The sequence below is a fragment of the Sarcophilus harrisii genome, chromosome 2, assembly GCF_902635505.1.
Source record: "Sarcophilus harrisii chromosome 2, mSarHar1.11, whole genome shotgun sequence".
In the NCBI taxonomy this organism is placed as follows: domain Eukaryota; kingdom Metazoa; phylum Chordata; class Mammalia; order Dasyuromorphia; family Dasyuridae; genus Sarcophilus; species Sarcophilus harrisii.
Window position 1 is genome coordinate 263330277 of NC_045427.1, and position 15171 is coordinate 263345447.

Below are 15171 nucleotides of genomic sequence, written 5' to 3' on the forward strand. Positions count from 1 at the left end.
AACTCATGAGAATTCTAAAACTAGGATATGCTGGGCTAGGAGCAGAGGAAAAGACAGAGATCAATTAGTTATTGTAGTTATTGTAGTAATCTAGGTATAGTGTTGAGGATGTGACTAAGATTTATGTTAATCAGACAATAAGAGCAGAATAATCAAATACACTGATTAAACCATCAGTTTAATTCAATATTGAAGTTCACCAAAGAATTGATACTTTCATGTAATACAGTATGTATATAAATCTCATTATCTGAGCTTCAAGGTAATTAAGGATCCTGTTGTTTTCACCTTCAACATACACAGGCCCTGTAATTTGGCTCACTCTTCAATAATTTAAATTATTATGCTTACATGATAAATAATAGTAATCATGACCTGATTGTGAATGGCAAGGAGAGAGGTAGAGGTGGAAAAGGACCCAAAATCAAATACTCCAAGAGGACACTTTCAGTTGACCTTGGCTTCTGGGTCCTGAGAACACCTATTCTGTGAAGTCAATGGTCCATGAACATGGCTCAGAATTCTCTATTGCAGGACTCTCATAGCTTACAGGCTTTTCCAAATTGTTGTTGGGAGTCTTTATCATAGTTTCTAAACTATATCCCTGAGCAGTGCTATTCCCTAACATCAGCAATCTAAACATGTCTTGAATTTTGCCTATTATTTGCTGGGAGCTCTGCTTATTTTATTAAACAGATTTCATGTAATCAAGAGTCCATTTTAATTCTGAGCAGTAAACTAAAATCTGATCACCTGCTTGGCTATGTCATTGAAGATGTCAAAATGGCTTTGTTGTCTACACATCATCAGTACCCTGACCAATAAAAATGACCATAGTAATATAAATTTAATTTTTTTTTCCTGGAGAAATCTAAAACTGCTTTACAGATCACATCCCCCTTTTCCTGGGGCAGATGAGAGAGAGAAGAGGCTGAAGTCATTATATGCACTTTATAGAGAAGAATGATCTTTTCAGTTAGTTCTTCTTATCCTATAACTAGAGAGGTGAAATGAATTGCTCACAGTCATACAAATATTAAGTGACAAAACTTTTGGATTTCAGTTCAAGTCTTCTGATTACAAATACTTTCCCCCCCTCTTCTTTTTCTACTGTATCAAGTTTCTTCTCCGCTAAAATAAGCTCTGATTCTAGATTTTTTCCCTGTCACAAATTCTTAGTCTTCTCAGATGATGGCATACCTGTGGCAATGGTGCTCCCTTCACTTTAGGGAGTTATTCCAGAAGAGGGTTTCTTTCTTTCTTTCTTTTTTTTTTTTTCTAAATTAAGAATATGTCAAGGGTTTCATCTTGGGTATGAAAGCCCAATGTCCCTCTCAGTTGTGATTTTGGCTTTTCCCCTTCCCTCTCATCTCCCTCTCCCTAGTACGCGTAGCAGGTCCACGTCCAAGTCAGGTTGAGTGTGTCCTTCTCTCAGCTGGAAAACACATCCCCTATCAACCAATCAGTTGGCATTGGACTCTCATATAATAGTGGAAGAAACAGAACCGCTCTCTGTGAGGGTCACCATGTTTACGATGAGCACATTTTTTTGAATTGCTTCTTCCTTTCCACAGCTAGACGTAATCCCTGAAGAATCATGTCTGCGTTATTCAGGATGTTGTATTCAGAGAGGTTCACCATTCGGTCAAAAGCAGACTCTGTATATGTTACCTCCTTGGTGGCATAGGGAGTATTATGGCCATAGATGTCAACATTTCCATCCTCCATTTCATCAGGGCTCCGTTCTACACCTAAGGGAAGAACAAAGAGAGACTCAAGCCCCTCTCAAAATTCTGTTGATCATTAACTTATATCCCTCCTAGGGATTGGGAACATTTGAATGATGGAGGAACATTTGGAAACTATCTTTCCAAATAAGGAACAACCTAATCAAGGAAAGGGTTTGGTTTATAACATTTCTTGAACTATAGTCTGACCCTTCCTGCAATCTGATCTGTTTCCCTTACAGGCTCTTGAAATGTCTGAGCTGACATCATTCTTCGGGTTCTCCCTGATCACATGCTTCTTTGTTACCCTATATGTGCATGCTAGGTATGGTCGACAGAAAGCTGACCCCAAAGCGAGGAACACTTGTTTTAAATCCCATTCTGAAAAATACTGGTTGTATGATCTTGGACAATAATTTGCTTTCTCAATGCCCTAGGCAATCTTTTAAGATTAAGTTCCAGAGAACATGAGATCCTGCACTGGTTGTGCTCTTGGGCTATTGCTCCCACTGGGCATATAGACCAGTAAGGCTGAAGAGGTAAGAATTAGTTGGCTTTATCATCTTACCAGAGGCAAGCATGTTCTGAGTAGGCTTTACTAATAATATACTAAATGTTTGCAAAGCATTTTATATGTGATAACTCATTTGAAGTTACAATAACCTTAGGAGGTAGATTCAGTTGTCAATCCCACTTTAACACAAGTAGAGAAAAATTAAATGAGTTATGTATGGTCATATAGATTAGTAAATCTGAGGTAGGATTGGGATTCAGGATTTCTTGGCTCTCTGTTCACCCTTACAAGTGTAGTAAAACTAATAACCATTCTCAGAAAAGGTGATACAGTAGCAGCTTGGAGACAAATCAATGCTTTTAGTGGGGAGAACTTGCCAGGCTAAGGGGGATCTTACCTGGAGTGTGACTATAATTGAATGCAGGAGGAAGACCCAAACTTCCTATTTTATTTTAGAAATTAAATTCACTAAGTTAATTGACAAAATTCCTGTTTTAGCTAGTTATTCTTTCCAATTAGGTGCTAAGCTCAGTTGTTGTTGTTTTTGTTTTTATTAAAGCTTCTTATATTTTCAAAACATATGCATGGATAATTTTCAAAATTAACTCTTGCAAAACCTTGTGTTCCAGTTTCCCCCTTCTATGCCTATCTCCTCCCCTACATGGCAAGTAATCCAATATATATTTAACATAGTAAAAATATATGTTAAATCCAATATATGCATACATATTTATACAATTATTTTGCTGTGGATGATTTCAAAGAGGCCTGGAGAGACTTACATGAATTGTTGTTAAGTGAAATGAGCAGAACCAGGAGATCATTGTATATGGCAACAACAAGACTATACAATGATTAATTCTGATGGTCGTGGCTCTCTTCATCAATGAGATGTTGCAAACTAGTTCCAATTGTTCAGTGATAAAGAGAGCCATCAAAACCCAGAGAAAGGATTATGGGAACTGAGTATGGATCACAACATAGTACTTTCACTCTTTCTCTTGTTGTTTGCTTGCATTTTGTTTTCACTCTCAGGTTTTTTTTTCCTTATTGATCCAATTTTTCTTGTGCAGCAAGATAACTGTATAACTATGTATACATATATTGGATTTAACATATATTTTAACATATTTAACATGTATTGGACTACCTGCCATCTAAAGGAGAGGGTGGGGGGAAGAAGGGGAAATTTTGGAACAGAAAGTTTTGCAAGGATCAATGTTGAAAAATTACCCATGCACATGTTTTGCAAATAAAAAGCTTTAATTAAAAAAATTATCTTGCTGCACAAGAAAAATCAAATCAAACAGGGAAAAAAATGAAAAAATAAAATTCAAGCAAATAACAACAAAAAGAATGAAAATGCTATGTTGTAAACCACACTCAATTCCCACAATCCTCTCTCTAAGTGTAGATGGCTCTCTTCACTACAAGATCATTAAGACTGATCTGAATCATCTCAATGTTGAAAATAGCTGCATCCATCAGAATTGATCATCGTATAATCTTGTTGCCATGTATAATGATCTCCTGGTTCTGCTCATTTAACTTAGCATCAGTTCATGCAAATCTCTCCAGGCCTCCCTGAAACCATCCTGCTGGTCATTTCTTAACTCTGTGCTACTGATCAAATGTTATGAATGGCCCCTACATCTTAATAGCTTGAGGCAATAGGTTGGGGCTACCCTGGTTAAACCTTCTGCTATAGAGTTTTTACAGCCAGCGGGGGGCCTTCTTTTTTCTAATCAAAGATCTAGGTGAGCTCAGAGGTTCTTGTAGCCCCCTATGAAAGGACTTCCTGTTTCTAGAATTCTCATTCAAAGGGTCATCAGTGTCTTTGGGACCAATCCTGGGGTGATTCTAAAAGGGAGAGTAACTTACCTGGGGCTTTATACTTTTGGAAAGAGCCATTGATGAGTGGAAAGAAAACCACTACTGGGGCATCTGGGGCATCTTCATCAGGTGCCAACAAGTAACACTCCTTTAGAACATCTTCACTTTCTTCTTTCACATTATATTCAGGAAATGGAATATTCTGTACTTTGCAGTATTCACAGGTCTGTTTTAGGGGCTGGAAAAATATTACAGGAGAAAACATGAGTCTTTTTTTTTTTTCTTTTTCCTGAGGTATTTGAGGCTAAGTGACTTGCCCAGGGTCACACAGCTAGGAAGTGTTATGTGCCTGAGGGCAAATTTAAACTCAGGTCCTCCTAACTTCAGGGCTGGTGCTCTATCCACTGTACCACCTCGCTGCTCCGACATGAGTCTTTTAAAAAAATCTTTTAAAATTCTTTTATTTTTTATTTAAATGTTTCATTTTTCCAAATACATAAAAAGATAGTTTACAACATTTACCTTTACAAACCTTTTAATCCAAATTTTTCTCCCTCTCCCCCCACTCCCTAGGAAGCAAGCAATCGGACAAAGATTTAACATGGGCATTTCTTCTAAACATACTTTCATATTCGTCAAGCTGCACAAGAAAAATAAGATCAAAAGGAAAAAAAAACTAGAGAAAGAAAAAAAAGAAAACAAGCAAACAACAGCAACAAAAGGTGAAAATGTAGGTTTTGATTCACATTCAATCCCCATAGTCCTCTCTCTGGATGCAGACGGCTCTCTCTCTATCACAAGACCATTGCAAATGATCTAAATCATCTCATTGTTGAAAAGAACAAAGTCCATCACAGTTGATTATCACATAATCTTGTTGTGTACAATGTTCTCTTGGTTCTGCTCTCTTCACTTAGCATCAGTTCATGTCTATCTTTCCGGCTTTTTTCTTATCAGCCCACTCATCATTTCTTTTTTTTTTTTTTTTTTTTTTTAATTTTTTTTTTTTTTTTTATTTAATAGCCTTTAATCTACAGGACATATACATGGGCAACTCCACAGCATCAACAATTGCCAAACCTCTTGTTCCAATTCCCCACCTCTTACCCCCCCCCCACCCCCTCCCCTAAATGGCAGGATGACCAGTAGATGTCAAATATATTAAAATATAACTTAGATACACAATAAGCATACATGACCAAAACATCATTTTGCTGTACAAAAAGAATCAGACTCTGAATTATTGTACAACTAGCTTGTGAAGGAAATCAAAGATGCAGGTGTGCATAAATATAGGGACTGGGAATTCAATGTAATGGTTTTTAGTCATCTCCCAGAGTTCTTTTTCTGGGTATAGCTAGTTCAGTTCATTACTGCTCCATTAGAAATGATTTGGTTGATCTCGTTGCTGAGGATGGCCTGATCCATCAGGACTGGTCATCATCTAGTACTGTTGTTGAAGTATATAATGATCTCCTGGTCCTGCTCATTTCACTTAGCATCAGTTCGTGTAAGTCTCTCCAGGCCTTTCTGAAATCATCCTGTTGGTCATTTCTTACAGAACAGTAATATTCCATAATTTTCATATACCACAATTTATTCAGCCATTCTCCAACTGATGGACATCCATTCAGTTTCCAGTTTCTAGCCACTACAAAAAGGGCTGCCACAAACATTCGTGCACATACAGGTCCCTTTCCCTTCTTTATAATCTCTTTGGGATATAATCCCAGTAGTAACACTGCTAGATCAAAGGGTATGCACAGTTTGACAACTTTTTGAGCATAGTTCCAAACTACTCTCCAAAATGGTTGGATTCGTTCACAACTCCACCAACAATGAATCAATGTCCCAGTTTTCCCACATCCCCTCCAACAATCATCATTATCCTTTCCTGTCATCTTAGCCAATCTGACAGGTGTGTAGTGGTATCTTAGCCACTCATCATTTCTTATAGAACAATAACATTCCATTATATTCATATGCCATAATTTATTCAGTCATTCCCCAACAGTTCCTTGCCACTGCAAAAAGGGCTGCTACAAACATTTTTGCACATGTGGGTCCTTTTCACTTTTTTATAATCTCTTTGGCATACAGATAAAATAGAGATACTGCTGGATCAAAGGATATCTACAGTTTTATAGCCCTTTAGGCATATTACCAACTACTGTCCAGAATGGTTGGATCATTTCATAACTCTACCAACAATGCATGAGTGTCCCAGGAAAACATGAGTCTTAGAGGGCTCTCCTGGATAGAGATTTACTACTCACATGATTTTGCTTCTTAGAATCCCTATTTTCCTAGCTGTATGATCTTGGATCTAGCTATATGACCTTGGGCAGATTCCTTAACTCCACCCTCTCCACTGCCTTGCCAAAAACAACAACAACAACAACAAAACCCTGAACAAACAAATCTATAACCTTCTTTCTTTTTTTGGTGATGGTGGCAGATTATTTTTGTTGGTTTATTTTTTCAAAGCAATTAGGGACTTGCCCTGGATCATACAAATAGCAAGTGTTCGGAGCTAGATTTGAACTTAGATCATTCTGACATCAGAGCCAGTGTTCTCACAACTGCACTACCTAGCTGCCCCAAATCTCTAGTTTCTTTCAAGTTCAGCTCAAGTGTCCTTTCCTACAGGAAGCCTTTCTTGGTCTTCCTCACTAGGTAATGCCTTCTTTTCCCTCCTCCTCCAATTATCTTGTATCTCTTTTCTATCCTTCTATATACATATGTTTTAGGCTGCATGATATAATGAATAGAGGTCTGGTCTTGAAGTCAGAAATACATGGATTCAAAGTCCTGTCTCTGACACAGAATAGTTATGTGACCTCAGGCGAATCACTTAACATGGCAATATTATACCCTATATATAGAATATTATATACATGGATATACACATGTTGAGAGAAAGAGAGAGAGGATATAGGTAAAATCCTAACACCAAAAATCGCTTAGAAAATGCCAGCCTGCATTGGTGAAGGAAGAGTTCCTTCTATTAATAAAATCACCAGTACAATCCTTCTTTCCTATCCTTTGTAGGTTATTTTCCCTGGCAGGACTGACTATAAGCTCCTTGAGTGAGGGACAAAGAAAGGGAAAGTAAAAAGCATTTATTAAACACTTGTTATGTATCTGATATGATATTAAGTGCTTTACAAATATTATATCATCTGATCTTCTTAAGTCTGTGAGATAGATGTTATCTCAATTTTACAATTGAGGAAACTGAGGCAGTTGAATGATAGCTCAGTGGCACGGAGGATAGAACTCAAACCAGTCAGGAAGACCTTCATTCAAATCTATCTGTAGATACTAGCTGTGTGCCCCTGAACAAGTCATTGTTTCTTGGTCTCAGTTTCCTCATGTAAATCTTTAAAGTGTATCTAAATACTAGCTAAGAATTTGAGGGCAGGATCTTGTTTCACTTTTATCTTTGTATTTCTAGCACCTAACACAGTGCCTGGTACATAGTTATCACTGAATAAGTACTTTTTAATTCAATTGGGCTTACTGGATTTTGCTACAAGAAATGCCCAACACCTCTATTGCACCCAATTTCATGTTTTCCAAGGTAGAACAAACATAGGTCCCCTAAATGATTCTGGTCACTTTAAATTATTTTTAGAATAAAGAAAAGTAAATTGAAATACTCCTTCCCCAGGAAATTTGAATGAAAACATTTTCAATGAAGCTTTCCAAAAAGCACTATTAAAAAAATAAATTATTGTTAGAGCTTTGTAGCCCTTTGTATTTCTCCTGCACGTAGGTCTTCTCTTCCCTACAACACAGTTTCCTTTTCAATAATAATGAGAATCATGACATCTGTAGTATGAGCTCATGGGCTTAATGTGAGGATTAAATTTGATAATGTATATAAAATGTTTTACAAAGCACCATAACCATGTCAACTATTAATAAATTAATCAAATTATCACTTTAGGGGCAGATAAATGGTGCAATGGATAGAGCACCAGCCCTGAATTTAAATCTAGCCTCAGACACTTAATACTATGAGCTATGAGTTCCTGGGCAAGTTGCTTTTCCCTAATTGCCTTACATACAAAAAGTGGATTGTCACTTTATCAAGTTGTTAATAAGCCCTTATTGATCTCTATTAGAAATGATATCGGTTAGTGATTCAGAGGACCTAGATTCAAATCTCACTTCTGAGGTTCACTTCTTGTGTGAATTAAATAAATTTTCTGAATTTCACTTTGCTCTTTGGTAAAATGAAGGGATTGGACTTCATGACCTCTGAGGTCCCTTCCAGCTCTAGCTCCATGACCCTATGATTCTTGAGGTTAGAGACTGTGTCTTATTCATCTTGGTGGTATCTTCACTATTATCTGGCACTAGGAATTCATAAATATTGGTTGAATAAATGAAAAGTAAGAATCAAAATATGAAACCTTTAACATACTTTTTGAAGGTAATTTTATGTGAACTTCTCTCCCTTCTCTTTTTTTTAAAATGAAGACACTAATGCCTTTAGAGGGTATAAAGCTTTAGAATTGAGATCTATTTTTTTCTTAATAATTTTTTTTCTTTGTCACAAGCTAGGGAAAACTTTCCAAATGCAACAGACTCAAATCAGTGTCTAGGGTAAGAGTCTCCTAATGGAGTTGATTAAAACTCTAGTCCAGATGTTTAGATGAATGTGATTGCCAGCTGGATGCCTCTTTAGTCATTGGGAGGCTGAGCTCATGTTATTCATGGAAAACAACAACTCTTCTGCCTCTCTCCATCTAGGCTTCCAGAGGCCATTATGTCCTCCCAACTCTGAGCCCATGTGTTCTCCCAAGGGGCCAAAAAAAAAAAAAAAAAAAAAAAAAGAAAGAAAAAGAAAAAATTGAAGGAAATTACAGGCTCCAGTGAATCAACCTTAGAAAAAAAATCCAAAACTCTTGGCTCAGACAAGGATTTAGTGTGAATCTGTATAAGTAGAATTTGTTTTAAGCTGACCTGATTAAAGCATAAAAGTAGAGCACCTTCTCTTCTGGACTTGGAGTCAAATGCTTGAGCAATTTATTCAACCTCTCTGGGCCTCTTTTTCTTCATTTTAAAAACAAGGTGTTGGAGTATATGACACCTTGAGGTTCCTACTAGCTCTAAATTTGTTATTTTATGTTTTGGAGTTCAAGTTCCAGCCCTGATATTTCCTACTTAAGAAACCATTTGCCAAGTCCCTTCATCTCTTAAAATCAGACTTTTCTTATCTATGTTGTTATAGTTCAGTTATGTACCATCCTTTGTGACCCCATGTAAAGCTTGGCAAGACTACTGCCAGTAGTTTGCTATTTCCTTCTCCAGTGGATTAAGGCTGACAGAATGACTTGCCTACATAACTAGCTAGTGTCTGAGGTCACATTTGAACTCAGGTCTTGTTTTCAGGCCCCATGCTATATCCACTAATCTATCTACCTTCTCAGCTATAAAATGGGATATAGTGGATCATAAATAACCTTCTACCTGGAAAGTCATATAGTCTAATGCTTTTACTTAATTGACAGTTGAGAAAACAAGAGACACAAGGTGTTAAGTGATTTGTCCAAGGTCCCACAGGTGGCAAGCTCAGTATCAGAGTACAGATTTTAATTTAGTGGCCTCCACCTCCAGAATCAGTATTCATTCCACAGCACACATGCAGTACTTGTCTCACAGAATTGTGAGGAAAGAGCTTTGGAAATCTTAAAACACAAAAGGGGAGTGAGTTTTTATTCCTAGAATCAAAGATCTACAGTTGAGAGAGACTTGGGTTTTCTCCTATGATCAGTTCTTCATTTTACAGATTAGGAAACTGAGGACGAAGGAATGTAAGTAACTTGCTCACACACCATGACATTTCCCCTCATCTAAGACATGAGATATTTCGGGTACTGGAAAATTCTCAAAATTTAAAAGAAGTTATATTTAAATGGAAGTTTATTTTTGATTGTGTTTTCTTGCCAAAGAAAGAATCAGAACTTGAATTAAAGACCTGTGAATTCAAATTAGCCCTCTATTTACTTAATCTCCCCATTGCAATTTTTTATTATTTCCCATCACTTGCCTTTATCTGGGAACCTGCACAATAATTGAGATGTATAATGATATCAGCTCTCCTCTCAGGTCTTAGGAGGGGTGGGTAACTGGAGTTGACGAAGAACGCTGTATCCAGTAGGCAGAGATGATTCTCAGACTGCGTCAGTCGGTTTGGGAAGCAGTCCAGCACTGTGTCTGAAAGCCAAGCCCTTTCAGTTATTAATATACTCCTTTAGCAACAGGGAATAGCTAGGGGGTACTGAATGGGGACTAGTTGTTCTGTCTGATCCTTCACAGCCTAGTCTCTTTTGCAAAAGGCCCACTGCAACAGCAGGGGGAACCCAGCTGTCCCTTGTACATTATTTTCTAGTCCTGCCATCCACTCCACCAATGTGGAATGTCATCTCTAAATGAGTTGAGATCCCTTTCTGTCTGGGATCATTGAAAGAGCACATTCTCTTAGGGATTTTAGTTGATCTCATTAATATGAGCAGAGAAAGCCAGTTATATCATCCCATTAGATCTCAGTGAAAGGGAAGGACCCAACACAGCCCTGACAAATTTACAGAGCTGCTTTGGCTCAGGGCTAAACCTGTCACTGTATGCTCTAGTTCAATAAATATTTGCTGATTGAAATTATTGGGAAAGACTCATAAACCCATTAAAGTGAAACAAAATAAGAACTTGGTGAAAATGACAAGTTGAATACAATTTTTTTTCTTTTTTCAATGGGAGGGCAAGGGAAAGGAAGGAAAGAAAGTAGGAAGGAAGGAAAGAAGGAAAGAAAGGAAGAAAGAAGAAAAGAAAGGGAACAGAAAACAGAAAAAGAGCAGGTAAGAAAAAAAACGAGAGAAAGGAGAAAGGAAAGGAATGAGAGAAAGGAAGGAGAATGAAAAGTCTTTGAGGATTTCTTTCTTTCTTTAATGGAGAAAAAAAGAACTAAAGGAAGTTTAGAAAGAAAATTATACAGGCAGGTTGGTCTTATATACTTTGAAAAAAAATCAAGCTCTACATCATAGAGATGTGTATTTTCATGGACAATCTTCTTTTTCTACTATATATATATACACATATATACTATATGTATGTATTTGCATATATACATACACACACACATATATAAATACACTCACATAGGCATATATACACACACAAACACACACATGCCCATTCTATTTGATGTTCAGAATAAAATTTAAAATTAATTACTTTTTAAAAAATTGTCATAACAAAGCCTTGGTATTCCTCTGTATCATCAACAAGAAGTATATTTTTTATGAGGAGGGCAAACTATATTTATTCCATTTAAGGATTACACTGCAGTTATTTTGACCAGTAAGAATTATCCAAGATCCCACAAGGTGTTCTCTGTAGTTTATAGCTTTTCCAAATAAAATCTATTCAAAGGGTTTCTCAAAAGTAGGAATTTGCTTTTGTGCCACAAAACTTTGCCTTGGCCTTAAAAGTATTCCTGCATTCATTACATTCAAAGAGTTTCTTTCTAGTATGAATTCTCTTATTATTCTTAAGATTTGAAGTCTTTCCCACATCTATACACTAAATAAACACATTTCAGAATGAAGGCTCTGAACAACAATTTCAAATGCCTATTATGTGTCAAAGGCAGTGTTAAAGCACCAGGACACAAAGAAAGCAAAAACATGATCCTTGTGTTCAAGGAGCTTAAATTCTAATGGAAGAGAGATAGTGTGTAAATAGTGAAGTAATGAAAGTGTGAATACACTGTACATATAGGGCAAACGGTAGATAATCTCAGAGGGAGGACCCTGGGTTTGAGGGTGGGTGGGGAGAACAAGCAGGGAAGGGACTCTTGCAGAAGGTGAGATTTAATCTGTCTTGAAGGAAGACAGGATGAGGAAATGAGGAGAGTATGGACAACTTAGTTATTACTGCTTTGTGCTCATAGATGCACACTTTCAAAGATCAGAGATCTAGAATTAACAGAGAATTCAGACTTCAATCTTTTTTTTTTTTTTTTTTTTTAACAGATGAGGGAACTGAGGGCCAAGGAAATGAAGTGACCTTAACCAAAATCACACAGTAAATAGTTGATAGAGACAGCTAGATTTGAAGTGACTATAACACTGAGCCTGGACTCAGTAAGCACTGAATTCAAATACAACTTCAGATATTTACTGACTGTGAGCCTGGGGAAGTCACTTAACCACTATTTACCTTAATTTCCTCAGCAGTAAAATGAAAATAGCAATAGCACTACCTAGAAGGTTATCATAAAGATCAACTGAGATAAAATTTCATAAAAAGTGCTTAGCATAGTGTTCACACATAGTGGGTGCTATATAAATACTGATTCCCTTCCCCTTTCCTTCTCACTTGACTGAAGTCACACAGGTAATAATTGTGAGAGGTGGGGTCTGACTGTAGAGCTTTCTGTTGTACCAGGAATGTAAGGACATAGAAAACAGGGGCTCTCTGTTTCCTCTGTCTGTCTGTCTGTCTATGTGTCTATTTCTGTCTCTCTGTGTGCCTCTCTTTTTCTCTGCCTAGCACATAGTAGGGATTTTATAAACACTTGTTGATTCATTGGCTTTTTGATTGTTTGCTTTGGGGCCCATCACTATTCTTGATAGTGCTGAACTAAGGGGCAAGGAGGGAAATTTTACAACCCAGACAAAATAAAATAAAAATGGAAACGTCCTGGAATCAAACTCACCTTTCCAGGCAGAGAACTGGCTCTCTTGCAGGTAATCTGTGTGAAGCTGCAGGCCCCGGAGGAAGTTGTTGAACTGAGACACGAAGGCTCGGTAGGTGAGGATGTCCCGCAGCGTGTTAGATAGCTTCGTGGCAGGAGTTACCACTGTTGTCTCCAGGACGTTAGCCTCACACTTGGGGATTTCAGGTAATAAAGGTTCATCCTCTGGACAAAAAGAGAGGGGAGGGAGCAGGGTGAGGAAACTAAAATTTCTCCACATAATGAGTTGGAACCTAATGACATTGTTTGACAATGCTGCCATCCAGCACCTGAGAGGGTTGGAGTTCCAAGGCTGAGGAGTGCTTTTCTTGTAAATATTAAAGCCCTTCGTGGTCTTGTTCTAGCCTACTTTTCCAGACTTACTACATGATTGCCTTTCACTGTGTCTTCAGTCCAGTAAAAATGGCCTTTCTGTCTCTCATACCTGATATTTCATCTTTTGCATTACATCTTTATAAAATCTATTTCCCCTATCCCTAAATGCATCATCTCTTCATCTCTGTTTCTTGGTATTCTAAGTTTTTATAATTGCTAAACTCAAGCACCCAAATTATATCTCATTTTCCTTCCCCCCTTTCTATCTCTTTCCCCTTCTCCTTCCCCCCAGCTTGAAGAGCTCCAAGGAGAGAGAAGCCACTGTATCAAAGGCAGCTCATTCCATTTGGGATGGTCCCAATTATTAGTAGGTTTTCACATTATATCAAACCTACACTTGTCTTTTTGCAGATTTCATCTTTTGCTCCTGTTTTTGTAATCTGGGACCAAGTAAATTTCCTCTACAAGACACTTATGATAATTATCAGGTTCCCTTAAACCTTTATTTTTTTTTCCCTATCAATCAATCCATCAACAAACATTTTAAAGTGTTTATTCTATGCTGGTTATGGTGCTAAGCCCTGGATACCAACAAGGACCTCACATTCCAATGGGAAAAACAACATGTAAATAAATAGGTCTTTTTATTCTTTAATATTTTCATTTTACAACTTTGCTATTCTCAGTAGTGTAATCATTCACAACTACTCTGAAGGACTTACGATGAAAAATCCTATCCATACCCAAAGAAGGAACTGATTGTGTCTAAATACAGATTGAAGTATTCTCTCTCTTTTTATTTTTAACTTAATTTTTCTAGAGGGGTTTTATTTTCATTAGGGTGGGAGATCTATGTTTTCATTCACAACTTAACTTTTATGGAAATGTTTTATATAACTTCACATATGGTTTCTCATTATGGGTGGGTGGAGATTTGTGGGTGGAGATAATGAAGAGAACCTAGAACTCAATTGTGGGTGGAGATAATGAAGAGAACCTAGAACTCAAAAATCTTAAAACAATTGTAAAAAAAAATTTGTTTTGAATGTAACTGAGGAAAAATGCTAAATAAATAAATAGAATTTTCATTTTATTGAACCCTCACTTTCACAAGTAAAATTGACACATCAAGTTTCTTCAGTTTATCTTCAGATCAAAGGTCTTTGCCATACTGCTTACTTTCCTTTGGGTACTTTCTAGAGTTATTCCCAGAGGAATGCTGGTAAAAATTTAATGACCAGCTCTGAAAACTCAAGACATACCTTATGTTTAATCTGCATTAGCATTTTCCCCTATCACTTTCTTAAATCTAGACTATCAGCAACAATAAATCAAGTCTGGATTTGTTTTTCTGTTAATTTTCAATATATAATTGCTCATATTGATTTAACAATTGTCTGGCCAGAATGAACTGGCTGCATAAATATCCCATTAAGCTCTTTCTAAAATGTAGTGCTCAGAACTGATTATAAGACTTCAGATGTGGTTTAATTAGGTTACAGTACAGTGAGACCATCACCTCCTTATTCCTCATAAAATGTCTTTCTTAACATAGAACCATTAGTTATTTTGGCTGCCATCTCACACTGTTGACTCATAGAGAGCTTCTTCCTCACTAAAATCCCCAGATTTTTTTCATGCAAATCATCTCACCATACCACTCATCTTTCCCCTCTGGTAACTTTATTTGCAGAATAGAATTTTTTGAATCTACATGCAAACTTGATATGTATCCCTATTCAATTCCATCTCATTAGATTTAGCCCTAGGCTACATAGATCCTGTCTGGATCTTAATAGTCATTCAGTAAGTGATATAGCATCCTTATCTTACCTGGCTTTGTGTACCTGGAAATTCCATAAGCATGTCATCAAGACCTTTATCCAAGTCATTGTTAAATGTCAATGTTAAATCCAGGGCTGAGGATGGATACATGGAGTTTTCTAATGGAGACATCTTTCCAAACTGACACCAAACCCTTAATAGTAATTGTTTGAGTCTGTCCATTAAACCAG

General features: G+C 37.0%; 1 protein-coding gene across 1 annotated transcript in view; it reads right to left on the bottom strand.

Annotated features, from left to right (window-relative positions):
* Nucleotides 1-15171, bottom strand: part of PLA2G4E (phospholipase A2 group IVE) — a 69606-nt gene continuing 54435 nt past the window's right edge. Inside the window, exons 17-20 of the mRNA XM_031952147.1 lie at nucleotides 12803-13006; nucleotides 10136-10302; nucleotides 4123-4312; nucleotides 1-1751 (exon numbers count right to left, since the gene is read on the bottom strand). Of these exons, the coding sequence (XP_031808007.1) occupies nucleotides 1531-1751; nucleotides 4123-4312; nucleotides 10136-10302; nucleotides 12803-13006 (782 nt within the window). The 3' untranslated portion in view covers nucleotides 1-1530. The remainder of the gene's footprint in view (nucleotides 1752-4122; nucleotides 4313-10135; nucleotides 10303-12802; nucleotides 13007-15171) is intronic.